This window comes from Pundamilia nyererei, unplaced genomic scaffold (assembly GCF_000239375.1).
Source record: "Pundamilia nyererei isolate P.nyererei 1_Seehausen unplaced genomic scaffold, PunNye1.0 scaffold00050, whole genome shotgun sequence".
Classification (NCBI taxonomy): domain Eukaryota; kingdom Metazoa; phylum Chordata; class Actinopteri; order Cichliformes; family Cichlidae; genus Pundamilia; species Pundamilia nyererei.
Genome location: NW_005187451.1, coordinates 534,177 through 560,070, shown reverse-complemented (window position 1 = coordinate 560,070; position 25,894 = coordinate 534,177). Strand labels below are relative to the sequence as shown.

General features: G+C 40.8%; 3 protein-coding genes across 3 annotated transcripts in view; all 3 read right to left on the bottom strand.

Moving 5' to 3' along the window:
• LOC102214880 (poly [ADP-ribose] polymerase 12-like) overlaps positions 1 to 4,313 on the bottom strand; it is a 13,389-nt gene extending 9,076 nt beyond the window's left edge. Inside the window, exons 1-5 of the mRNA XM_005733096.1 lie at positions 3,648 to 4,313; positions 2,813 to 2,948; positions 864 to 1,545; positions 721 to 771; positions 507 to 633 (exon numbers count right to left, since the gene is read on the bottom strand). Of these exons, the coding sequence (XP_005733153.1) occupies positions 507 to 633; positions 721 to 771; positions 864 to 1,545; positions 2,813 to 2,948; positions 3,648 to 4,003 (1,352 nt within the window). The 5' untranslated portion in view covers positions 4,004 to 4,313. The remainder of the gene's footprint in view (positions 1 to 506; positions 634 to 720; positions 772 to 863; positions 1,546 to 2,812; positions 2,949 to 3,647) is intronic.
• A 3,336-nt stretch (positions 4,314 to 7,649) lies between these two features.
• On the bottom strand, positions 7,650 to 20,806 carry LOC102214604 (poly [ADP-ribose] polymerase 12-like). The gene is made up of 12 exons (XM_005733095.2): positions 19,945 to 20,806; positions 19,466 to 19,601; positions 18,263 to 18,971; positions 18,123 to 18,173; positions 17,909 to 18,035; positions 15,234 to 15,399; positions 12,697 to 12,817; positions 12,023 to 12,119; positions 11,170 to 11,245; positions 10,404 to 10,534; positions 9,390 to 9,532; positions 7,650 to 9,153 (listed from the first exon to the last, which is right to left on the bottom strand). The coding sequence occupies exons 1-12, from the start codon at positions 20,298 to 20,300 to the stop codon at positions 8,900 to 8,902; spliced, it is 2,367 nt and encodes a 788-aa protein (XP_005733152.1). The 5' UTR covers positions 20,301 to 20,806; the 3' UTR covers positions 7,650 to 8,899.
• A 1,330-nt stretch (positions 20,807 to 22,136) lies between these two features.
• The window catches only part of LOC102214328 (poly [ADP-ribose] polymerase 12-like), a 31,869-nt gene continuing 28,111 nt past the window's right edge, over positions 22,137 to 25,894 (bottom strand). Inside the window, exons 11-13 of the mRNA XM_005733094.1 lie at positions 25,299 to 25,429; positions 23,541 to 23,692; positions 22,137 to 23,396 (exon numbers count right to left, since the gene is read on the bottom strand). Of these exons, the coding sequence (XP_005733151.1) occupies positions 22,798 to 23,396; positions 23,541 to 23,692; positions 25,299 to 25,429 (882 nt within the window). The 3' untranslated portion in view covers positions 22,137 to 22,797. The remainder of the gene's footprint in view (positions 23,397 to 23,540; positions 23,693 to 25,298; positions 25,430 to 25,894) is intronic.

Here is a 25,894-nt window from a genome sequence, read left to right as displayed (position 1 = left end):
AAGAAAAAGTGGGAAACAGTTAAACATGAGAGGTTTTTGGACAAAGTTTGTGTTTTTTCCATTGTTTAAGCACTGCTTCCAGCCAAGAGTGATGCCATATATGCCCCATAGCTGCAGAAAAGGCTAACATTGTTATATTGGTGCTTGCAAAGAGCTGAAGTTGTGTTAGCAGGATAATGCAGTTGTTTCCATCCTGGATGCAGTTTCCACTTTACCATCACACTCTTGTTCTTTTGCGGAATAAAAATAAAAGTAATGTCCGAGTTCATGCTGTGGACCGCTCCACTACTTTCATCCTCAGACACATGAGCTGAAATCAGCTGATTCAAGTGCAGGTGGAACCAATATTAGAATCAACAGGCAAGCAGACTAACAATTCCAAGGAATGCCACTACTGGGAACTGTTCTCGATTCCCATGATCACAAAGTCAAGTGTATTTGATTATCAGATTATCACGTTGTCTGTTGCAGGACTGCAGAGAGTCCTGTGAGAACTTGGTAAGTACCTGTATGAGTTACTGGGGTCACAGTAGTCTCTCTCAATTGTCTCATTATCGGGCAAATCAGTCCACTGGTGTCCCTCTTGGACCTGCCATCGGTACGGCATCTTGTCATGAGCTTTAAAACATCGATCTAAGAAGAAAGAAGAAAGACAGCTGGTCAAAGTCAAGAAAGAACTATATTAAAGCCTCAAACACTTACTAACCATGACTTTCTCACCATCATGTTTGCAGTGACCTTTGATGAAGTACATGCAGATCTCTGTTTTATCTGAAAGAAACAGGAGATATTTCACAGGCTTCATTCAGACAGCAGTTTTAGTTCATCTGAAAACATCAGAAGTGTTTTCAGCCGTTGTTTACCTCTGACAGGCCTCTGTCTATAGTTCTGCCATTCTCCACCTTTAGCAGCTTCATCACTGACAGCAGCGTTAATGTTGCTTGATGAACACGTTTTTGGTAGTGGTTGCTTATTGGTGCCCCTGTTGCCGCCTCTCCCTCTGACAGCTGCTTGACTTCTTCCATGACGGCGTCTCCGTCTTCGATTCTCACCATTTTCACTGCTCGCATCGTTGTCACTGGTGGCTGCGGAGATGTCACTGGTGGAAGAGTTTTCATCGTCGCTTTCATTCAGTCCATTACTGGTGTACAGATCGAAGATGTGAGTGCCAGCAAGCATCTCAGTAAGTGAGGAGGCTCGATCCTGCACTGGTCGGCTGCTGTGGTTTCCTCTGTTTCCCCTATTGCCCCTGCTGCCTGTCGCACCCCTACCACCTCTCCCTCTGCCTCTCCGCTGTTGTTGACCATTCTCAGCCAGCCTCAAAGCCTCTTTATTTGCATACACAGCCTTCAAGGATGGCAGAAGGGCACCAGGTACGCCTCTTTCTTGGACATTTTTTATGGGCTGTGGAGCAGTAAAATTGTGATTCCTCGAGCAGCTGCATTCACGGCTGATGTACTTCTGGCAGATGTGGAGCCTCTTGCAACCATCACCATCCTTACACCTGCCAAACTCTCCATCACCGTTGTTGTAGTCGTAGCATATCTGGTGGAGACAGAACAAAATGAAAGGAAAGCGTGGTTATATACATGGACTGTAAGTAAAAGATGGAATACAATCACTGACTGTATGTAAATGATGGATATAAACATTGCAACATCCTACTTTTTTAACCAGTTTAAATTTGTTTTACTCTAAATGCCACAATAAATTGTTCAAAACGTTTTCTTAGGTCATTTATTCATAAACGTCTGTACAACAGGATAAAACAGGAAGTCTTTTTGCAAAATGATGAGGTCAGCTTTTTATGGCAGCTTTGTAACATTGTAGTGCATTGTATAGAAAAAAAATAAAAAAGTGTATTGTACCGCTCTCACCATGCCCTTCCATATGATATATTACTTGATATGGTTTCTTGACTTTTGTTTCCAAGGAGAAATTTGACCTTGGGCACAAACAATAAAGGTCAAGGTCAAATTAGGTACTCATGTCCCCCGAAACCCTAGTATATCTTTGTCAAGTTTAAAGATGATCTCCCCTTTCTTTTCCCCAGTCAAATCTGTCCCGTATTTAGCAAGTGAAAATAAAATAAAATAAGCAATAAAAGGTGAATCAAATGGACCATTACGGCAAGGCTGGGATGGTCCATTTGGTAAAGTAAATCCGTTGGGCATCTTTCTTCGCCTTTAGACAATAATTCTGATGGCAAAAGAACCAAACGGGACAGGCCAAAAAAAAAAAAAAAGTTAAAAGATGATCCATAAAAAATTGTGGGTAATATAAAGTTTTGACTGATTTTTTAGATGCGACTTTGACCGCGACCCAATTTTCATCTAAATTAAATCAGCTGTTATCATCACACAAAATCTGAAAAAGATATCGTGAAAACTGTGGACAGTACTGCAAACAAACAAACAAACAAACAAACAAAAGGAAATGATTACTTACCAATTACATTGCATGCGTTTTAAAACTTTTAATATACTTTTTGACATGTATAAAAAAGCTGATTTGCCACCAACGTGACAGAAAATGTGTTTTAAAATTGGAGAACAACACACATCTGGCAAACAACTTTACCTCTAAGTTTTAAGAACACCTCAATGACTGCCAATTTGTGAAGAATTACATATTATATTACACTGTGTGGGTGTCAGCTGTACTGTTTGTTATTGCTACAGTATCAACAAGCTGTTACAATTTAAATGAACATATCAGAATCAGATGTGAAAAGATGTTATGACAATGATGATGAGTTCAACCTAAAGTATTTCGTCAGGGTGCTTTTATCGTGTGTTAGGTTAAGACTCACAGCAGGAAGGAGTGTGTGGTCACTCTGCAGCAGCAGGGTGCACAGCTCCTCTCGGCTCAGGCTCTCCAGCTCATGCTGCCTCAGAAGTCTTTGGTTATGCTCAGACGTCAGCTCATGGGAGAAGCTGCAGCCCCTCCTGTTGTAACAGAATCCACACAGCTGAGTCATGACTGTGACATGAGAAGGATTAGGGCCACACACAAACATGATAAGTGCTGCCAAACGTGGATTAATTCATCATTACACTTACACATGCTGTGTGTCTGTTTCCAAATTCAGCCCGATACCAATAAAAAATTCATTTTGACTGCGTGTCTGTCAACATATGTGTTCTTATATTTTTCCAAACCCGAGAATTTGTCCCTAAGTTTAGCTGGCTTCAAAACCAGTTAATATGACGACAATAATAAACACTAATAATAATAAAAGAACTACGAATTATTTGACATTTTAGCCTCTTTAATGGTCCGTAACTTGGTTGTACACAAATACGACAATAAAAATAAAGTTTTTATTGAGACTCAGAAGTCGGTACAAGCAAGCACAGAGAGGAACTTTTCCTATTAGCCTTTCGAGTCACATGATGATATTTGTTCAGCTTAGCTTTTCTAACAAATCTGCGTCAAACTGCTTAAAATGTCGAATTTTCCCAACAATACCTGAAGTCAGTGTCACATTCACTGACTGTAAACAGAGACACTAGTCAGGGCCTTTAACCCTGGAATATTTTGCAGCCACTTTCAGCATTACTAGAAAAGGCCTGGATGAACAGAGACGGTGGCTGTTTCACTCGGGCCATGACTCACCTTTCTTACTTTAAGTCCAGTATATTTACCTGAGCTGAGTGAACTGACAGAAACCGCTGAAGAGGAAGTTTTTGCACAGGTGCAGAGCCCTGCACGTCCCCGGGCAGTCTTTCACTCTGCAAAGTCTCAGGCGGGTCCTGGCCACCACCTTCGGCTGTCCGTTTGGACAACAGGAAACAAATTTCTCTTGGTTACAAATGATCTCCGACAACTTCGTGGGATCTCCGGAAAACAGATTATACACTAAATCCTCCGTGTTGACTGCTCCTTGGCCGGCGCAGATCATTCTCAGTATTTCCGTCTCCATCGTGTCCGAGCTCTGCCTGCGTTTCCTTCCACCTGGGAGACCAAACCGCAGTTTGACGACAGCGGCCGCTGGTTTCATGGGAGGAGGAAAACTTCGGTATCATTTCTGACGATTGGAAAGCGAAACTGAGCTATTTTTATCTTGGACTGATGCTGTAATGCTGCTGATGTCCACTTGGGGGCGTCCATGAAAGAATATAGGGAAGACATTTGTACTCGGCACACAGTGTAACATTAACACAGTAGAGCTGATTAGCAGAAAGCTCAAAGTCTGACTAAAGGAAGTCATAGCTATTACCTCCTGTTTTAGCTTTGCTCTCCTTTAAACCTTTGGGGTGAATTTTCGGGTCTTTAGCTGCTTAACTGTCCATCAGCTGCCAGGCTGTGTGTTTGCAGGTTAAATAGCTCATGCATGTCTGCCTGGGGTGGGGAGGGTGAACCTAAATACTTGTGCTGCACAGCTGTGCACTAACAACAATCACAAGTCCAAAAATATCTTTGCTCTTCTTGTTTGCATAGCTGCTACACAGAACACAGTGAAAAACTGAGGTGATTCTCCAGTGGCACACCTGAACGACAGAACAATGTGAATATCAAGAGTATCATACCAACACTAATACTGGTAACGGATTGATACGAGCACAGGAGGATCGATATCTTGTTTTATCTTCTTCAAGTTCAACATGTAACCGACTGAACTGTGTTATTTATTTATTTTTGGAAATGAAAAAATGTGCCTCATACATGCACCGTGTTGACTGTCACATCTATTTTATTTATAGCCCACAGCACATTTAAAAAGCAGAAGTTGACCCAAAATACTTTAGAGACAGGCGCCTTTACAATCCAGCTCGCCAACAAGCTCACTTTTTAAAATGCAAGAACAGCAGTTAGCTGTGTTTTGTTGTGTTAACTCATTATTGTTGGAAAGTAAAAATCACAGCAATTTACTGATCATTAAAATGTGTCCAGAATTTGCAAACTGATGATGATTAAGTTAGAAGTAAGTATTCCTCATTAACTGAAGGTGTTGGAACGCCTGAGCAGAGGGAAAATATGAATGTTGTTATTGTAAATATTATTGTAATCTTTGTTTGTTCTTTTTCAGGGTTTTTGAGGGCAAAAAGAAGGTTTGTAAACCCACAGCTTATTGCTGAAGCTTGTTCGCCTTCATCTTTTTGCTCTTTAACAAATATAGTAAAGAGGGTTTTTTTGTTTTGCAGTTTTTTATCCTGCGACTGTGACTCCAAAAGGAAGTGCAGATCATCATATGTCCTGATGCAGACTATAATTTAGGCCACGTAAACCACAGTGGGCCATAATCAAGAACCACACCCGTGAACAGTCTCGATAACTCTTAAATAATTATTTATTTGAATGATTGCCAACATGCACACACACAAAAATCTGTTTTGATAGAACATTTCAGAAGAATAATAGCTTTAATAGTAGAACAGGTTTACAGTGAGCACATGTAAAGAATCTGGAGGTAAACTTTATGAAGCCTGAAACATCCTGTATGACTTTTTTGGGAGAGGGTGAGCCTTTGGAGGCATATCCTTGGAAGGTAACGCAGACTTCCACGTGTTAGTCAGCAGCTCTCATGACTGCTGTTTAAGGCATCAGGACCTCAAGCTATGCTCATGGAGTCTGTTCCTAACAGTTTCATCGGGAACATGCACATAAATATGCCATTCTGTAAGGCTTTGGCAGTGATCTTTCTATTACTTTCTGCATAAAGCAGCAGATAGCGATCCTGCTGCTGGGTTGATGCCCTTCTATGGCCCTTTCAGGGTTTCCTCATGCACAGCCTGCCTGGCTGTAAGTACCCTCTCATACAGTGTCAAGAACAATAACAAAAAGCAAAACTAGTAGCATGGGGTATTTGTATTTTGTTATATCTGTTTCTAATCATTATAAATATATAACAGCTAATCCAAGTACTACTGACAAGCGGGCTATGACTGCAAAAGAGCTAAAGAGAAAGGAAACATACACAATGTAACATTTAAATCATCTTCAAACAGAAATTTATTTTTTTATCAACTGTTTTCTGCATTTACAGTCAGACTATGAACTAGAAAGACTGGCAAATGGAATGAGGTGCACTGTGCACAACAGGGCGAAGTGAACGTTTAACAACCACCACAGCATCACCTTTGTGTTGCACTAGAGCGGCGGTCCCCAACCCTCGGGCCATGGACCGGTGTTGTGCCAAAAAGTGATTGTCTGCCAAAAACTGATTTCCAGTGTTTCTGTGTATTTTTTATGTGTAATATCTTTACGTATAATGGCAGCACGGTGGCACGGTGGTTAGCACTGTTGCCGCACAGCAAGAAGGTCCTGAGTTCGATTCCACCACCAGGCCGGGGTCTTTCTGTGTGGAGTTTGCATGTTCTCCCCGTGTTTGCGTGGGTTCTCTCCGGGTACTCCGGCTTCCTCCCACCGTCCAAAGACATGCAGCTTGTGGGGATAGGTTAATTGATTAATCCAAATTGTCACTAGGTGTGAATGTGCGAGTGAATGTGGGTGTGAATGGTTGTCTGTCCCTGTGTGTTAGCCCTGCGACAGACTGGCGACCTGTCCAGGGTGTACCCCGCCTTTCGCCCTATGACAGCTGGGATAGGCTCCAGTGCCCCCCGCGACCCTGAAAAGGATAAGCGGAAGCGAATGGATGGATGGATGGATGGATCTTTACGTATGTTCGTAAATAGACTTCGGTGAACAGGGGATACAAAGGGGTTACATAAAGAATTAAAACATTATCTGTTTTTTAAGTATCTTTACAACTTGTACTTACATTATAACCAATCCGGTCCTTTATCCCCACTTAAAATATTTTTACAGAACTATTGTGATATTTGCTGCCATTTCTGCTGTCTTGTTGGGCAACTTACTCTTACAAAATACATTTTTAATGTTAATGAGATTTTTTTTACTGCATAAATAAAGGTTATATAAAAGTCGCTGCCAAAAACTGATTGCGGCTTGTATCTTGCTACACGAATGTTGTTTGTGGCTCAAGATGACTTTATGTCATCCATAAGGGATGCATTTGACATATGTTTAACATATTATAGCCCAACAAGTTACTTATAGCACTTTAAATATGAGCAATCGCTTTTTGGCAAATACCGGAAATCAGTTTTTGGCAGACAATCACTTTTTGGCACAACACCGGTACTGGTACATGAGTCGCTGGGTACGGGGCCGCGAGAGTTGAGGCTCGGTTGTGAAATTTATGTTTTTCATGGTTTTTATCGTTAACTCTGTTTCCCTGGGTCTTGTGCCTCTTATTTTGAAATAAATATTTACGCGTTACCATAGCGACCAGAGAGCATTAAGGGGCAGAGAGGAGGATGTTACTGTCAAGTGTTGTTGGCGCATTTCAGGAGGACGCTGCTAATAAAGTTACACAATTACACAGTGAATTCACGTTTATTATTATATTTGTCTTGGTCGTATCATTTTATTCTCTTGTATTTATCCGCGACACCTTAAAAGCCGGTGTTCTGACAAACCATCCTACTTCCTAATCCCAACACAAATGTAAGTAGGCATGACGGTTTGCCACTTAACTTTGCCCATCGGAGTATTCTTCTCGCGCATATTCACAAAGGTAGGACGGTTCGCCACTTAATTTCGTGTTGTGCGCATGTGTACAAACAACAGGTAGGATGGTTTGTCAGGTAGGATGGATTCCCAGAACACCGGTCTGTGAAAATATTGTCTGACATTAAACCGGTCCGTGGTGCAAAAAAGGTTGGGGACCGCTGGACTAGAAGGTCCATGTTTTTCGCTTTCCTTCTTCTCAAGCTTTTCCGAGCACAGTGAGCATCGCACACTGCTGCTGTTTGTTTCTATACGTGTTCCCAGACGTTGGTCCCTGCTTGCTGCTGATGTTGCAAAGGTCATCTAAAACAGCAAAGCTATCATCAGGCACCAACACGCAGTCCGTCGTGTCTTGGACAAATCCTTACGAGAATCTGAGGCTCTAAACGCCTCCAACGGTATCCCTTTTTATTATTTGATATGTTTTAGGTACGACGCTTTCGCATGATAACCACTAAACGTGGATGACGTATAAAACTTCCCGAGATAATCACGAGGAAAGCACTCAGGCTTTTCTTCTGATATGGTTAGCACGCTGCAGCATATCTATATAACTCGCATAAACCTGTCCTATGGGCGGTTTTTGCTAAGCCTGTATGCTTTGTCAAATTCTTCATTCTGTATTTATGTTGAGTATAACTAAATTCCTTCGCGTATGTTGAATGTCACAACAACAACAAATGGAGACATCATCGCATTGTCAGGGTGATAAATATGAAAACTTAAAGACATGGCTTAAAATAGATGTTAATAACTGCAATGTTATTAAAAAACTTTTCTTTAGATTGGCCCACCATTAAGGAGATACATACAGATATATGCTAAGATCATTAGCGATACAAAATGTCATTATTACATTTTGTATAAAAGTTAGTGTAATTTCTATAAAAAACACCTCAGCAAATGGGATTGTGCCAGCCTGGTTTTATGTGCATCTTTTGCACATAAAAGATGCAAAAGATGCACACATGTCTTCATGTGCAACATGAAGACAGACTGACTGGAAATGTTTGTGATTTGTGGAAATTTGTCTTCTTTTAAAAATCACTTTGCATTTGGTCGAGTTGAAAAAGTTTGAGCATCGAAACAAACAAAAGAAAACTTGCTTATTCAGCATTTTCAGCATTTGAATTAAACCTAAAATAGCAACTGACTGGGAAGCTAGTTTTACCAAGTATTTCCCAGGACAATTCACACATTTTTACCAACATTGCTAAATGCTTAATGGTAAACATGTGGTTCTCATATCTCTTTTCTACTCTGAGTACTCAAAGTTACATTTGTCTCACTATCAGCACATGAAAGAAACTGTGCTGAGTTGGTAAGCTGATAGGGTCGCTGGTTTCTTTCACCAGTACACTGTCTAATTGTACTGTATCAGGTACTCGGGGTAGATCTGGTGCTTCTCAAACACCACAAATATGGCTGGGTCCATTACATCGTCTACACAGCTGTCATAGAGGTTTATGCCCCCCCCGTCTTTTGAAGGAGGTTGGCAATAATCGGAGGACCCTTTGGTGAAGTCTCCCACCAGCACCCGTGAGATGAACATGGCTCGGACGTCAGTGTCACCGGTGAAGTCGTGGGAGTATCTGGCATCGCGGGCAAAGTAACTACCTGTGTTTAGACACCAAAAGGTACAATTGTGAAAAAATGTATTTGTGGGGAAGGAAACTGGTAAACATGCAGAGGTGATTACACGGTGAAAAATCAATGTTTTCCATAAGAATAACTTCACAGGACTCACGGTGTCACAAAGATGAGCGTGGCTGGAGTCTTTGCCTTTTAAATCTATGCTGAACATGTGCTGAATAACCAATAACTATTTCAGCACGAACATTTCTTCCACTCACCTTTGCCATAAGCCATTCCATGAGTTCTGCAGTCGAAGTTGTTGTGGCAGATGGTGTTTACAGATTTGGAGTCGATGCCATGAAAAAGCCTTAGTTCAGGCACATCTCTCCCTCCGTTTTTGGTCCTCATCTGATTCTTCTGCCTTGAAAAAGGAGACAGGAAACAAATTAAAGCAAGCTGTAAGAGTGTGGATCATGGTCTTGTGTCTTTGAGCCTGTGTTTTAAGTTTTTTTATGCTTTGAGTTTTCTGTGAGCTCATGATTTGTTCTTTTGGATGTTGAGACGCAGTTTATGTTCTAGCTCTGTATTCACTCCTTTCAATATATTATTGTTTCACATTGCTTCTGTGTTCGTCATCAGGTTATGTAATCTTTAGTCATCATCTTTTATGACCCTGTCCCGTCTCCCCAGTCAGTCACGTCTCCATGTTCCCGTCACTGTGTCAAGTTCACATGTCTTAGTCTGTGTCTTTGTGGTCTGAGTCTCCCTTTGTTCTCATGGTTGTGTTCTCCTCCACAGTATATTTTACTACATATAATGTCCCCATAGGTCACATTATATCTGGAAGAAAACAAGCCATGAAATTTTGGGAAGTCTTTGTAGATCTCCAAGGTAACACTGGGGTAAGGGTCTAGATCCAGGCAAGGATATAAAGAAAAAGTAGAGAAAAAGTCAGAAAGTGTGCATGCTAATAGTAGACATTGAATAAAAGATGGACAAAGCCTGTGGTTCTGAAAAGTAACACCGCTGCGGGCAGCTTAAATCTCTATATTCAGGGGGCAGCAGGGGGCAAAAAGTTGAAAAAAGTGGTCAGTTTATTGAAATGCATGAAAAAAGATCTTCTTAGTACGTTTATGACTTCTTTAAATATTTTCCTATTGGGTAAATTTTTTCTCCATTAATAGTTTTAATTCTACTTCAATACAACATGAGTTTTGTAAATGATGATGTCACTTTATCAGACAGGGATGGCTACCTGCAATCATGCATATTAATCGGATGTCGGTACGTACAACTGAAAGGCCGCCCAAAGACTTTGGTTCTGAATTCTCTCAATGTTGATGATATCAAAGCCTCTCATGGTTTTACAGAAAAGAGCTTCAACCTCCTTAAATTCTCTTGAGCTGCTCTGGAGCGAGATTTGCTGTAAGAAAACAGAGAAACATAGAAAATGTTCAGTCACAATAACATTGAACAAAAACAAGCTGTAATCACAATTTTAAAACACCATCATCAAACACAGAAACAGAAAAAATTATTAACATTTTTTTTTACTTTGGCTTCTAAACAACACTTTTTTTCAACACTTGCTGAAGGAAATATTTGGTTTTTTTGCTGAATACTTTATTATGTTCCATTTAGCTAACATAGCATCTTTGCTGGCTGAAGAAACAGATAATCAGCCTGTGCTGATGTAAAAAAACAAAACAATGAAATGAAAAAAGAAACAGCAGAAATCTAGCAATACTGAAATCATTGACTGTCTTTTTTTTGAAAATTAAAAATACAAAGTCTTATATCAGAATAAACTGAGGCATCGAGTTTTCAGCAGCTGTACTAAAGAAAGTTGATTCCTAAAATCTGCAAACATGTGAAAAACGACCTCAGCTATCTGGTACTAATCATCACATTTTGTTAAAAATTACACTGCAAACAATAATAAATAATAGATTACAATTACTCAATGATGTTTACATTTAGAAATGACTTAAACTTGACTGTGAACTAAACCAACAGAGGAAAAATTATATTTTTTATATTTGTTGGTTTTCACAGTACCGAATATCCTGTTTCAGGGATCTGTGTCTTGTCCCAGTTGTCCGGTACTGGGCCAACATTTTGAACCACAGGCCTTCTGCAAACAGAAATGATAAGGAATGCTTTCATTATTGTTCGTTTTAAAACCCCAAAACACATTTATAGTTATATCAGTACTGAAATTAATTAAAATTAAAATCGTTAATTTAAAAGCCATTAAAAGCCGTAATAACAATAGTACAATTTTTTTACTGGATTTTTAAAAAGATTATTATGATTATTATTGTTGCAAATTCATCAGAAAAACTACCAACAAAAACTTAACAATTCAGATTTATGTCTGAGGCTGCAACTTTTGGATTGCAATGATTTGTTTCACATTAGAGCACAGACAACATGTGGAATGTTTAAACTGGAAAAACTGCACCATCATAACAAAAACGTTCATGTGTAGCATGCCCTCTCTTTTCTAACAACAGTCCACAAATGTCTGGGAACTGAGACCAGTTGGGAGAGAGAGATGCTCAACAGTCCTATTTTTAATGCAGTGCCACTTGAGTGCTCAAAGATCTCATCAACTAGTGATTTTTGGCCCGAGATTGTTCCAAATAAAGTCTTTGTAGATCTCCAAGGTAATACTGTGGTAAGTTCTAGATACAGGAAAAGGAAAGTATATAAAACCATATCTAGAGCTTTGATTGTCTCAATGAGAAGAGTAAACCGAACAAGAACATGAATTTTCCTCCCCAATTAGAATGAACTTCTCAGATGTAAGAACACAGCAGAGAATAAGCTGATAATTCTGACATCAGGCTAATTTTTAAAAACAGGGGTCTGAAAAGCTTCTGCTGCGGCTGCTCTTGGGATGACGTACCTGACTTTCTTTGTCCGGACGTCTACAGCAGAGACAAACCGTGGCCGTCTGCACACAAGCGTCTTCGTGCCATTAAGGTTGTTTGTCTGCATCATGTCTGACGGGTAAGAAAAAAAACATAAATAAAAGTTTAAACTTGTGCAATGATAGTTTAATAGTTTAATAGTTTAATTATTTATATAGCACATTTAATTACAACAGGAGCGTTGACCAAAGTGCTGTACAAGAATACAACATACATAATAAAACAACTTAGAGTATTAAAAGCAAACACCAAATATGAATTAACAAATAACAAATAACTCTCATGCTGTATTAAAAGCCAGTAAATAAAAATGCGTTTTAAGATAAGATTGAAAAAGATTGACAGTAGGAGCCTGTCTGATGTGTAGGGGTAAATTATTCCACAGCTTAGGCGCTACGACTGCAAATGCTCGATCACCTCTATGAACCAGCCTCGACCTTGGTACAGCTAAAAGCAAAAGATCACTTGATCTAAGAGATCTAAGGGGGGTATAAGTCTGCAAGAGGTCAGACAAATACCCGGGAGCCTGTCCTTTCAGGGCTTTGTAAGTCAACAATAACATTTTAAAATTAATTCCGAAGTGATTATGACACCACTTTTAAAACACAGAAATCGGCGATCAGATACAGTTTCCATATTCTTTGTTTACCCTCGAAACTGAGTGAATACGAGTGTGAACCAGCAGTAAACTCCACAACGTCTTTATTATTGCCCAGGAACAACTTCTCCAGCTTTGTGCTGTTGATGTCTGCTGCTTCATGTCCACCAATCTGCAAAGTAAGAAAGGCGAGCAGGTCTTTAAACGCATAACAAACAGGAATTGCCATATGAACAATAAATCGTTGGGAAGCAAAAGAATATTGTCTAAAGAGCTTGTAATATTATAAAGATCTCAAGGTAGAAATTCCCAAGTTAGCATAGCCACAATTATGAAAACAGTAACATTTGGTTTGGCAGAGTCGTCATGCTGGACGTCCTTCCTCACCGAGCTCAGCATGGCTTTGAACTTTTGAACCCCTGACACCAGATTTGTGTTTTGGTATCAAACTAGGGATTTTTTGCATGTTAGGTATATGTGTTAACGACCACAGCTGGAGCCTTAAGAGTTTAAAACATTTGATCTTAGGTTGCAGACATTTGTATGAAAATGGAAGAAAAGCAAAGCATGGTGCATTCATTTGGTTGGTAGCATGTAATTCTTCCTCTTTCCTATAAATCAAAGGTAAGTGACTGCTTAGTTTAGTATTAAAAATCTCAACAGGTTTTTAATTCAGAATATGAGATGAGATATGAGAGGAATACATTTGCTAGGTAAAAGAAAAAGATTAGGAGATGAGCTGTAAATAAGAGAATAGAGCAAGTAAAACATTAACCATGAAACAAATAAATCAGGATATAAAGAAGGCCAAAATCAAAAAAACTAAAAAAGCACGCTGGGCCACAGCCAGTGTAACTCAAACTGCTGAGAAATATCATGATCTTAATTTAGTTTAAGAGTAAATCTCTGCCAGCTTCACTTCTTTCTCTTTTGTGTGCATCATTTATTGCAGTTTACATGTAGTATTAACTGCAGCAGTAGGTGCCATTGATAATGTGACTGAGACAGATGTACAGTGGCACAGATCAGCTCCACCTGCTCTTCATGCTGAGGCACGCCGGATATAAAACTCTGACCTGCTGCAGCTATTTTTCCATGTTTGTTCACGGTTTCACAAACATATCAGTCAGGAACTAGTTCACCCGTACACCCCTCCTAAGACGTGGAGTTACTCATGGCAAAGACTTTAACCTTTGGTTTGTTAAAAAGATCAGAAAGTGTAAGCTCTGAATGGCTGCAACGTCAAACTTAAATGGTAGTGGAAAATTATTTACTTTAACCTTCTAAGACCTGAACTCTTCCACAGCAGCATTTTTAATTTCTCTTTGATATTTGGGCTGATTGGGTCCTGATAAATGTAAAAACAAAGAATTACCAGATTTTTTTGTTTTTACCTCATTTTTGTTTCTAAGAAAAATAAGAGCCACATATGAGGATATTCATTTAAAATTTCGATAGAACAGTAGCAGCATAATGTCCTCGTAAGTGGATTTCAGGCCCTTGTAGAGCAAAATTGAGTATTTTGGTCTAAATAACCCAAAATGTGATGTCCACATATGTGGACGCCAGGTCCTAGGAGGTTAATACAGTTTCCATAAAACAACAGAGCTATACTAAAATTTAAGTGAGTAATGATGTTTATATTACAAGATGATGTCAGTCTGTTTTGTTGTCATTGTGATGTTGTGCATCGTATGGACAAAATAAAGTGTGTTGTACCGCTCTACCATCACACAAAAATTGAAAGTTGAAACTGTGGACACTGGGCTGCTAACAAACAGACGAACAAACAGAACCCATCACTTACTCGCTCCCTTCAGCAGAGAATGAAAAACAGCAAATGCTCTTACGTAATAAATGTGACAGTATGAGCTTTTGGATTTAGCAACAAACTCTTGCTGATATGTTAAATGTGTCAGAGTTTTATATTTGCATGTCCACAAAACTAGCATGCATTTGGAGTCTTGTTTAAATGGCCTGTATTTATATAGTGCTTTACTAGTCTCTAAGGACCCCAAAGCGCTTTACATATCCAGTCATCCACCCATTCACACACTGGTGATGGCAGCTACATTGTAGCCACAGCCACCCTGGGGCGCACTGACAGAGGCGAGGCTGCCGGACACTGGCGCCACCGGGCCCTCTGACCACCACCAGTAGGCAACGGGTGAAGTGTCTTGCCCAAGGACACAACGACCAAGACTGCCCAAGCCGGGACTCGAACTGGAAACCTTCCAATTACAAGGCGAACTCCCAACTCTTGAGCCACGATCGCCCCGATTTAAAGTTTCTTGACAAAATTAATGTAGCTCTGTTCTCCAAATGTGGTCGTGTTCAGTTTTAAAAAGTAAAACAAAAACACAACAACGGTGAAAATGAAGCTTTGAAATGCAATCGACAAACTAATGGGTGACGCAAAGACGACTGTCTTCACTGTTTATCAAAGAGTGCAAACAACCTTTTTAGTAAACAGTCAGTTACATATTTTATATGTTTGTACAGCGGTCTGTTAGAGTTATGTCCTAATATTGTCTTTTCCTTAACAACATAAAATTTTAAAATACGATAACAATAATGTCGTTACTCACAGCAGATGCAAACATGTTCCACCTCCCAAACTCATCCTGCCAGTACCAAAGCCACTCGGTGGTGTGGATGAAGGTCGGCTCAGTCACCGAGTTTTCTGTCGAGAGCCGACGTACCTGCTTCAGTCCGCAGGTCATCGTGTCAAAGTGCACGGCTGGGCTGGTGCTACTGCAGACACACAATTAAAACAAAATGAATCCACTGCTAGCTGTGTACTGCGTGTGTGTCATTTGAAAACACAGCATTAAGACATTTCTTGTAGTCGGTCATCAGGTTTGCACACATCAGCGAGGGATCTTAGACCACTCCTTTTTACAGAAACTCTTTAAACGCTTCAGGTTCTTGGGTTCCACTGAACAACTCAAAGCTTCAGCTCCCTCCACAGATTTTCTATAGGACAGGTCTGGAGACTGTCTGGGCCACTCCATGACCTTTGCTCTTCTTTAGCCACTTCTTTGTTGACTTGGTATGTTTTGGGTCACTGCCATGCTGGAAAATCTGTCCACTCAGTGGTCACGCTGCGGGAGGGAAGTTCTCTTCAAGACTGTACGGTGCATGGCTCTGTCCATTTAGGATGGGAATTGATAAGAATTTAGCGATTCCGATTAAATGATTGATATCAATTATCAATTCTTCATGGCTTTCACTGGCTCTGCTTTGAGTCGCCACCATCTCTAAGCAGCATAGCAAAGACATTACATTCATGGAAGTTAATTACATGCTGTGTGGTCAAATGTTTGTGCATGTTGGAGGGATTTCCCATCCTTCTCGTGTTTTGTGGTCATTACTGAAAAATGTATTACACAAATTACACAAACCCCTTTTTTTAAATAATGCAGTACATACTGTAACTACTTGTTACATTACTCTTTACATTACCTAAAATACTAAAACACACTGTCATAATAACCAGTTAATAGTATAATAGTACAAACCTTAGGCTACAGTCCAGCACACCAACACAAATCATGACGACACGAGGACACACATATGATCCTAGTCATAGTATTTAGGTGTCAACAAAAAGCTGCCAACACAGAGCAAAGCTGAAAACCAGCACAAAGAGCGATCGCCATGGTGATTCTACTTTAGAAACATGAACAGGTAGAAAGAGAGTCTGCAGCCTGACTGCTCATCGGTTTGTTACTTGTTGAAGTTCAGGCTCTGGCTGATGGGCTGCGGCTTTAACATTACTTTGGGTTGTTGGCTAGCTTAGTATTAGCATGCTCTCTGTGCAAAGAGCCAAAGTTGTGTTACCACCATAGTGCAGCTGTTTCTGTCCTAGATGCAGTTTCCACTTTACCATCACACTCTTGTCTGTTTTTTTGTGCAATAAGAATAAAAGGACAGTCCATATCCAGGCTATAGACTGTGCCACTATTTTCCTCCTCCAACAAACTGAAATCAGCTGATTTGGACAACAGGGAACTGGTTCTCTACAAGAACTGGATCCTGATTCTCAAACCTACTGTCCATTAGAACCTCATTCTGGGGAACTCATTCTGAACGCTTAGCAGAAAACAGCTGAAAACATGTTTCCACCTCCGCCCTTGACTGTGGTAAAAGTGTTCTTTAGCTCATATTCAGCATTTCTCTTCTGCCAAACATGGTGGCCAAAGAGATCGACTGACTGACCACAACACTTTCTCCCAAGCCAATCATGAAGATGTTCACTTGAGCAGGTGGACCTTAAGGTTGCAGCAAGATTTCTATCTATTCTGCTTTGTACGCAGTTGAGATCAGGAGTAATGGTATTGGTAATTTGTTGGAAATTCATGTCAACTCAATGTGCTTAACACTGAACATAAAAACATAAAAACCTGGTCACCAAACTGCAACCACCACACTCCACACAGCTTCCCGTGACACTGAGGGAGACAGAGTTCTGTCTGCATGTCAGAGATCAAATCCTTATTTCACTCAGCGACATGCAGGTCAAAGAACTTTTCTGTGATATGTTGATATTCTATCTGCTTCCATCAAAATAAGTAACTAACATAAAACTACCATAAAATTCTGTTCATTTCACTTTAAGTGAGCAAACTTACAAATTCAGCAAAGAATCAAATATTTTATTTTAATATTTATCCAAAGCATTGCGCCTGAAACCGCCGTATTGTAGCGTCCCTCCAACAGGAGACAGAGACGGTCGGGATTCCGTGTACCAGCTGTTCATTAGGAACAGTAACACAGTCGGCTGTGGGCTGTAGACAACGCCAAAACAAAGAGAGCGCTCCCTGAAGAACAAAAACAATCCCTCTGTCTCCTCTTGAACACACACACACACACACACACGCTGCATAACTCCCACCCCCATACATACACTCTCAGCCAACCACAAGCATGTTCTCCTACAGACTCTGTCACAGGTGTTTGATATGATCGACAGGCTTAACAGCCTCTAGATTATTACACCTTCAAGGACACTCAGTAAATCACATCATTGCACGTGTGGAGCAAGTCCGTCATAGCTGTGTGACAAATCTGAACACAATAACGCTGACGACACAACGATCAGATTAACTTGCAATCCAGTTTGTTACATACTAACATCACAGAGAGCCAGCGCTTCCTAAAACCAAAGCTTTCTGAAGCATTTTACCTTCAAAAAATCTGGAAACGCCCAAACCTTTTATCTAAAATTGAGATGTCTGAGTTGCAGAATAAATGTAAGTACCTGTATGAGTTACTGGGGTCACAGTAGTCTCTCTCAATTGTCTCATTATCGGGCAAATCAGTCCACTGGTGTCCCTCTTGGACCTGCCATCGGTACGGCATCTTGTCATGAGCTTTAAAACATCGATCTAAGAAGAAAGAAGAAAGACAGCTGATCAAAGTCAAGAAAGAACTACATTAAAACCTAAAACGCTTACTAACCATGACGTTCTCACCATCATGTTTGCAGTGACCTTTGATGAAGTACATGCAGATCCCTGTTTTATCTGAAAGAAACAGGAGATATTTCACAGGCTTCATTCAGACAGCAGTTTTAGTTCATCTCCCCACAGAAGTGTTTTCAGCCGTTGTTTACCTCTGACAGGGCTCTGTCTATTGTTCTGCCATCCTCCGCCTCTAGCAGCTACATCACTGACAGCAGCACGAACGTCACTTAAAGAACGAGTATTTTGAAAAAGCCGATGGTTGCCCCTGTTGCCGCCTCTCCCTCTAAAAGGCACAGCAGCTTTTTTTGGACGCCATGTCCGGTTTTGGCTTACATCATTTTCGCTGCTCGCATCGTTGTCGCTAGTGGCGGCAGAGATGTCACTAGTGGGAGAGTTTTCATCGTCGCTTTCATTCAGTCCATCGCTGGAGTACAGGTCAAAGGCGTCAATGTTTGCAGCAATGTCACTAAGTGAACAGGCCTGATCCTGCACCGGGCGGCTGCTGTGGCTTCCTCTGTTCCCCCTAAAGCCACTGTTGCCCCAAGTATCTCTCCAACCTCTGCTGAGCTGATGGCCACCTCTCCCTCTGCCTCTCTGACTTTGTTGACCATGGTCACTGACTCGAGCCACCTTCAAAGCTTGTTTATTTGCATAAGTAGCCTTCAAGGATTGAAAGAGTGTGTCAGGTACGCCTCTAGCTTGCAAAGCTCTGAATGGCTGTGGAGCATTAAAATCGTGGTTCTTCCAGCAGCTGCATTCACAGCTGATGTAGGTCTCACAGATGTGGAGCCTCTTGCAACCATCACCATCCTGACACCTGCCAAACAGTCCAACACCGTTGTTGTAGTCGTGGCATATCTGGAGATATGGAGAGAGGAAAAGATGAAAAGTGAAGGTTATAATCACAGACTGTAAATCAAACCTGGATTATAATCAGCCTTCGGCGCGCCGCTGTGACGTAATCGGCCTTGAAATGCGTACTTTAAGGCTGCAGACCCTGAATTGGGATACAGCCATCGTTTACATTAGATCAATCTCTACAATGGCGGATAGAGACAAAATACTGTTACTGTTAATCTGACTATCTGCAGTTTTTACACGCTTACACTTACACACACAGTTGCTGTCCCTCCGTTTAGAAAGGCAGAGACGTCAATGGTGTAATTATTTTACATTTTTCTCAATAGCTATATTTTTCAAAAAAACAAACAAAACATTTTTAAAGAAAAACACTTTCAATTCATTTAAAAACAAAAGTAACATGTTAGTGGAAACAGCGGGTGTGGCATTGTGTCGTAGGAATGCAAACTAGACTGACTCGTCCGGTTCATGCTGTGTGTTGTTAGACTTACATCAGGAAGAACTGTGTGGTCACTCTGCAGCAGCAGGGTGCACAGCTCCTCCCGGCTCAGGCTCTCCAGCTCATGCTGCCTCAGAAGTCTTTGGTTATGCTCAGACGTCAGCTCATGGGAGAAGCTGCAGCCCCTCCTGTTGTAACAGAATCCACACAGCTGAGTCATGACGGTAAGTACTCAGTAAAAGAAAAGAAAAAAACCCAAAACAATAATGACAACAACAAAAAAGCTGTCATGTACGTCATGGGTTATCTTTCTGGTAGAAAGTCCGTTTGCAAGTCAAAAGACAGCGCGATAACTCATGGACAGAATTATATGAAAGTCAAGTTCAGCGTTTTGGGAAAAATGTTTTAGCAGGATTCGCCCAATAATAGGTTTGATGTACAGCTGGGTAGAGCCAGCATCCGTTTAACTTCGAAGACTCAGACACTCCCTAAATAAGCTCTGTTTATTTACTTTAAGTCCAGCATGTTTACCTGAGCTGAGTGAACTGACAGAATCCACTGAATAGGAAGTTTTTGCACAGGTGCAGACCCCTGCACGCCCCCGGGCAGTCTTTGGCTCTGCAAAGTCTCAGGCGGGTCCTGGCCACCACCTTCGGCTGTCCGTTTGGACAACAGCGAGCAAATTTCTCTCGGTTAGAAATGATCTCCGACACCTTCGTGGGATCTCCGGAAAACAGATTATACACCAAATCCTCCGTGTTGACTGCTCCTTGGCCGGCGCAGATCATTTTCAGTATTTCCGTCTCCATCGTGTCCGAGCTCTGCCTGCGTTTCCTTCCACCTGGGAGACCAAACCGCAGCTTGACGACAGCGGCCGCTGGTTTCATGGGAGGAGGAAATCTTCGGTATCATTTCTGACGATTGGAAAGCGAAACTGAGCTATTTTTATCTTGGACTGATGCTGTAATGCTGCTGATGTCCACTTGGGGGCGTCACCGCGCTGTATGACCTCCATAGACCTCGACTGAAAATGAAAAGAAGGGCTTACTTTTGCTTCACAGCTAAAACATGTCCAGTAATGAAAACACATGGCGTCACAATGCGTCTATGGCTCTGTGGATGTGTCGTTGCGCAACAGCCCATCTCCTGTATACTACTGCACAGACTGTGCTGGGCTATAGAGCAAACTCTTGTGCCAGCTCGTGTGGATGGGCCATTGCGAAGGAACTGGATTAACTGTATTTTTAAACAGTGTGTAATCATATATTTTACTCATATCTTATCTAATCATTATAAAAATATAACAGGTAGTCCAAGTACTACTGGCCAATCATGTTTAATCTGGACCGAGTGGAGGTGGTGAGTGACAGGAGAATGGTGGTTAAGCTGTCATTCCTGTTGGACAACATCTCTCACCCCATGCAGGAGACTCTGACAGCACAGAGCAGCTCCTTCAGTAGGAGGCTGCAGCACCCAGGATGTGGGACGGAGAGATTTCGCAGGTCTTTCCTCCCAACTGCTGTCAGACTCTACCACATGGTCTCTGCAGATGACCACACATGTGCAGACAGACACACAAAACATCCAATACACCATGATAGCCCTCGCCCACTCTCCCTTATATGCAATATTTTGTGCAATATCATGTGAACATTTTTTCCTACTATAACAGAGAATTTTATTCTATTTTGTTGGTACTTTATTCTATTGTATTTAGCATTTTATTCTTGTTGTACAATATGTTATTCTATCTTATCCTATTCTATTGTGTTTTTCTTAACTTTTACTGCTCACAAAGTCGTGCTTTCTGCCAGGACCAAAAAATTCCCACATGTGGGACTAATAAAGGTTTATCTTATCTTATCTTAAGCCTACTCTGCAAGTAGCTGTCTACATTTGACCATTTTACAAATCCTTACCTGCAGCGTTGGTCAAGTCACTTGAGAAAAGTAATTAGTTACTAATTACTTCTCCAAAAAAGAAATCGCTTTACTTTACTGATTACTAATTTTCAAAAGTAATTAGTTACTTTATTACTTAGTTACTTTTAAAAAACATATGCAACCTGAATACGTTATAAAGTACTATTGCTTTATAACGTATTCAGGTATCAGCCCAAGTCTATTTTTTCTGCATAATCCATCACATAAAATTGAATCAAATGAAAAAGTATCTTTTAAAACTTAGTATTAGTTTTATTCATGCAGAGTGTACAGCGGATGACAATGTTTTTACAGAATCAAAGTAATGTGAGTACTTCCAACGCTGCATGGTCGCACTCTCTCCCGAGCTCCATAGTATCCGTTGATCTACACACGTCTGCTGCTGCCACAGACGTCGCGCGCTCGTATGTCACTCTCACAGTAACGCAGTAGCGCTTACAGGAAAGTAGCAGTAATCTAATTTCTTTTTTGCAATAGTAATATTGTATTTCACTTAAAAATTGGAAAAAAGTAATCAGATTACAGTAGTTACTTGTAAGGCGTTATTGCCCATCCCTGGTCACCTGTAGGTTATTATTATAGCTTCTAACAAACTGACAGGCTAATATTTTGCCCTCATATCGAGTTTTAAGGAAACTTCCATGTGTTTGACTCCAACAGCAGCAGTGTGCGCTCATCAGTGCACAACAGGGCGAAGTGTGAAAGATGAACAACTACCACAGTATCGTCTTTGTGCTCATCGTTTATTGTTTTCCTTCTTTCTCTTTTTTTTTACATGTTTTTCCAAACACAGAGAAGTGAGTGTCACACACATCGCAGCCCTTTGTTTCTATCTGTGCTCCAAGAAGTTGGTCCCAGCTTCCTGATGACATCACAAAGGTTGTCTAAACAGCAAAGTTATCAACACACAGGCCGTCATGTGTCTCAGCCAATCTGACAGTGTCTTAATACAGTAGGACGCGCTAATATGATAACCACTAACTACCTGAGATAATTAAGAGAAAAGCAATCAGGTGTTTCTTCTAGCTCAGCGTGCTTATGTGATATTAGCGTTGTGCTGCTATTTCTGAGTTATTCTGTATAAAAGTTATTTCAAAGTTAAATTTAAACACAATGAGTGGAAAAGCTGTCAAGTTTTAGAAATTCACCTTAAATAATTTTACAGTACATGTGATTTAGGTGGAAAGGTTTGAGCATCAAAACAACAAAGAGAAAAAACAAACGAGAAATTTGAAAATGGAAAGAGAAAGTATGAAACATTTAACATTTCTGAAGTTTTCTTTAGAAACCTGCACCACCTCTAATCTACATGTTCAGCATGTCTGTCAAAGTTTCTTCATCATTCAAATTAAACCTAAAATACTTTAATAGAATCTAACTGGGAAGCTGGTGCTACCAACTCTTTTTCTGGAGCACAGTTCACAAATCATAACTCACATTTTCAGGTACCACTTCTGGAAAATCTTTTTACTAACTCAGCTACATTTTCAGAAAAGTCTAACAATTCCCTTGGAGATAGTGTGGGAAATGGAGTTGATGGTGTGGGTTTGTTGACTGTTCCATTGGTTGAGTCCATGGAAGAAGCTGTGCTGGGAAGGTGCCGTGCAGTGGTTTGACTTAAGATGGTATTTAGTTTGTGTACTACCGATGGTGTCTGTACTACTGCTGCGGTGGGTAATACCAGTGGTTTCCCTACTGCCACGTGTCTTGGTACCACCACAGATTGCTGTGCTAGTCTCGACCCTGATACTCGCTTTGGTACTGTGCCATCAATAAACATGTTTGTGGTCTTGTACTGGATCAGGTACTCGGGGTAGATCTGCTGCTTCTCAAACACCACAAATATGGAGGGGTTCATTACATCATTCACACAGCTGTCATAGAAGTTTATGCCCCCTCCATCCTTGGAGGGAGGTCGGCGATAATCAGAGGACCCTTTGGTGAAGTCTCCCACCAGCACCCGTGAGATGAACATGGCTCTGACGTCAGTGTCACCGGTGTAGCTGTGGGAGTAACTGGCATCACGGGCAAAGTAACTACCTGTGTTTAGACACCAAAAAAGACGACTGTGAAAAAAATGCATTTGTGGGGAAAGACAGCAGGAACCCTAGTGTCACAAAATCATCTGCAAGACTGAAATGAAAATGTTTTAAATGGATGCTATTCAACATTTCTTCCAATCACCTTTGCCATAAGACGTTCCGTGAGTTCCGCAGATTCTCCAGTCAAAGTTGTGGTGACAGATGGTGTCTGCAAATTTGGAGTCAGTGCCATGAAAAAGCTTTTCTTCCGTCACATTTCCTCCTTTGTTTTTGGTCTTCATCTGATTCTTCTGCCTTCAAGTAGGAGACAGAAAAAATGAACTCAAAGGGGTACATGTACAGTAAGTGTGTGAACGTAAAGTCAATCAACCTATGTAGATGTGAGGCAACCAGAACCCGGGGGACAAGAAAGAAAGAGAAAGAAGAAAAGAGAAGTTGGGAACAGAGGGATAGAGAGAGAAAAGACACTGAAAATCTGCATAATGACCTGATGTAGGAAAAAAAACCCCAAAGAAAACAGTAGGAAACCACGGTAACAACCAACATAAGCATAAGTAACAGTAAATAATACATATAGAATGTTACTGAGCAGCATACACGACTAGTAATGCACGATATGTTTACAGGCAGCAGCCAACCAAGATAGTGTGTGTCTGTGAGTACCTGCTTGTACACCTGTGTGAACACTTGTGTGTACACGCATAAGGTTTGTTCATGTAAGTGTCCAATAATAGGTTTGGGGAGCCATAGCCCTGCCCCCCAGGACATGAAGCAGGCATGGAGGAGATCCAGGCCCCAGGCATCTACAGGTCCCCCAGAGCATGAAAGCAATGATCATGACACTTTGCATATTAATGATCAAGGAGCTGACCTCACAGCCCATTGCTCATTCATTGGTGCTGGTTTCAGTCACTGTGTAAATGTACTATTTATAAGGTTGGAAGCCTGCGGACAGCTGAGACTGAAGACGTCACTTGGATGAGTGACGAAACGTTTCTCCCACTGAAAACGTCCAGATGAACAGAATCTGGTTTTCCATCGGTGTGTGAATGTTGTTAGTTTGTACTTGAGTTTAGAAGTGCATGTATAAATGTGTGAATTAGGCATGTTGTATACAGTGCTTTGAATACTCCGGGAGAGTAGAAAAAAGCTATATAAGAATCAGTCCATTTAACCTTTTGGGGCGGTATACTAAAATGCTACTTACACTGGACAAAGCAGAAAAAAGTCAGATAATATACATGTTGATCTTAGATAAAGCTTCTGGTTCTGAAAATCTACCTTGCACTCATGAAGTCAACCATGAACTACAATTTGTTCACGGGACGCCATCTGTCTGACAGCAAAGCCTTTGGTCATGCATCAGGACAATGATCCCAAGCACAACCGCAAATACACAACAGAATGGCTGAAAAAGAAACAAATCAATATGATGCCCAATGAATGGCCCAGACTCATTCATGAATGAAATGTTGTAGTGGGACCTTAAGAGAGCTGTGCATAAACAAATGTCCACCAAACTCGATGAACTTAAGCAACACGACCCTAAAAGTTCTTTTTTAAAAAATCTTATCAAACAGGGAAGATTAACGTTTGTGCTTGGCAGTGTGATGGTGTGGCGCTCCGCTCTATCCTCCAAGATGTCAACGCTCACCCCCACAGACTACTTCCAGAATTTGGGAGTGGAGAGGACAGAACAGAAGGGACATGCGACAAATGCTGGTTGAAGGATATGATGTCAGCCCACATACTCAACTCTGCTGCTCAACCTGCAGCTGCATTTTCCACCAATTAAGGGAAATGAACAGGCTTCCCAGATTGAGATTTATTCCAAGAAGCATTTTTACAACACAAGCCAAACACATTTAATTACTGGATGCACAATAAATGAAATACGTACAGCTGAAAGGCTTCCCAAAGAGCTTTGTTCTGAATCCTCTCAATGTTGATGATGTCACAGCCTTTCATGGTTTCAGAGAAAAGAGCTACAACTTCTCTAAATTCTTCCGAGCTGGGCTGGAGTGAGATTCGCTATAAGAAAAAACAGGAACATTAAACATTTTCAGTCACAATTATAAAGGAAAAGTAGAATTTTAGTGGAGACAAATAACATGATCACAATGCTAACACACAAAATCTTTTAAGGTGATATGAAAACATGTAAAGCAGGTTTTTTCAGCAGATAGTGTGAAATATCTGAATTTATTTTCAGTTATGATTCAAACTCTTTGGTTGGTCTCTATGAACTGCTGAAGGATCCAACATGAACTGTCCTTCTAAAAACTCATTTCCTATCCTGGCCCATCCTGGTCACTTCTAGTGAAAATCTTCATCTTCAGCTCTACCATCCTGATCTTTTCTTTATTTCTTTTTCTCAGTGAATTTACTTCTTTTTAAAAATATTATCAAAATAAAATACATTTGAAACCATCTGCATTTAAGAGCAGCCTATAGCAGTAAAGAAGTGTGTGCGCACACGCACACACACACACGCAC

Excerpts from the sequence above, each read along its gene's own strand:
- LOC102214604 (XM_005733095.2), bottom strand. The coding sequence starts at position 20,300 with ATGAAACCAGCGGCCGCTGTCGTCAAGCTGCGGTTTGGTCTCCCAGGT. Across the intron at positions 18,972-19,465 it reads ACCACACAGTTCTTCCTGAT|ATATGCCACGACTACAACAA; the intron begins GTAAGTCTAACA and ends CCATATCTCCAG. Across the intron at positions 9,533-10,403 it reads CTTTGGGCGGCCTTTCAGTT|GCAGAAGAATCAGATGAGGA; the intron begins GTACGTACCGAC and ends TCCTTTTTCAAG.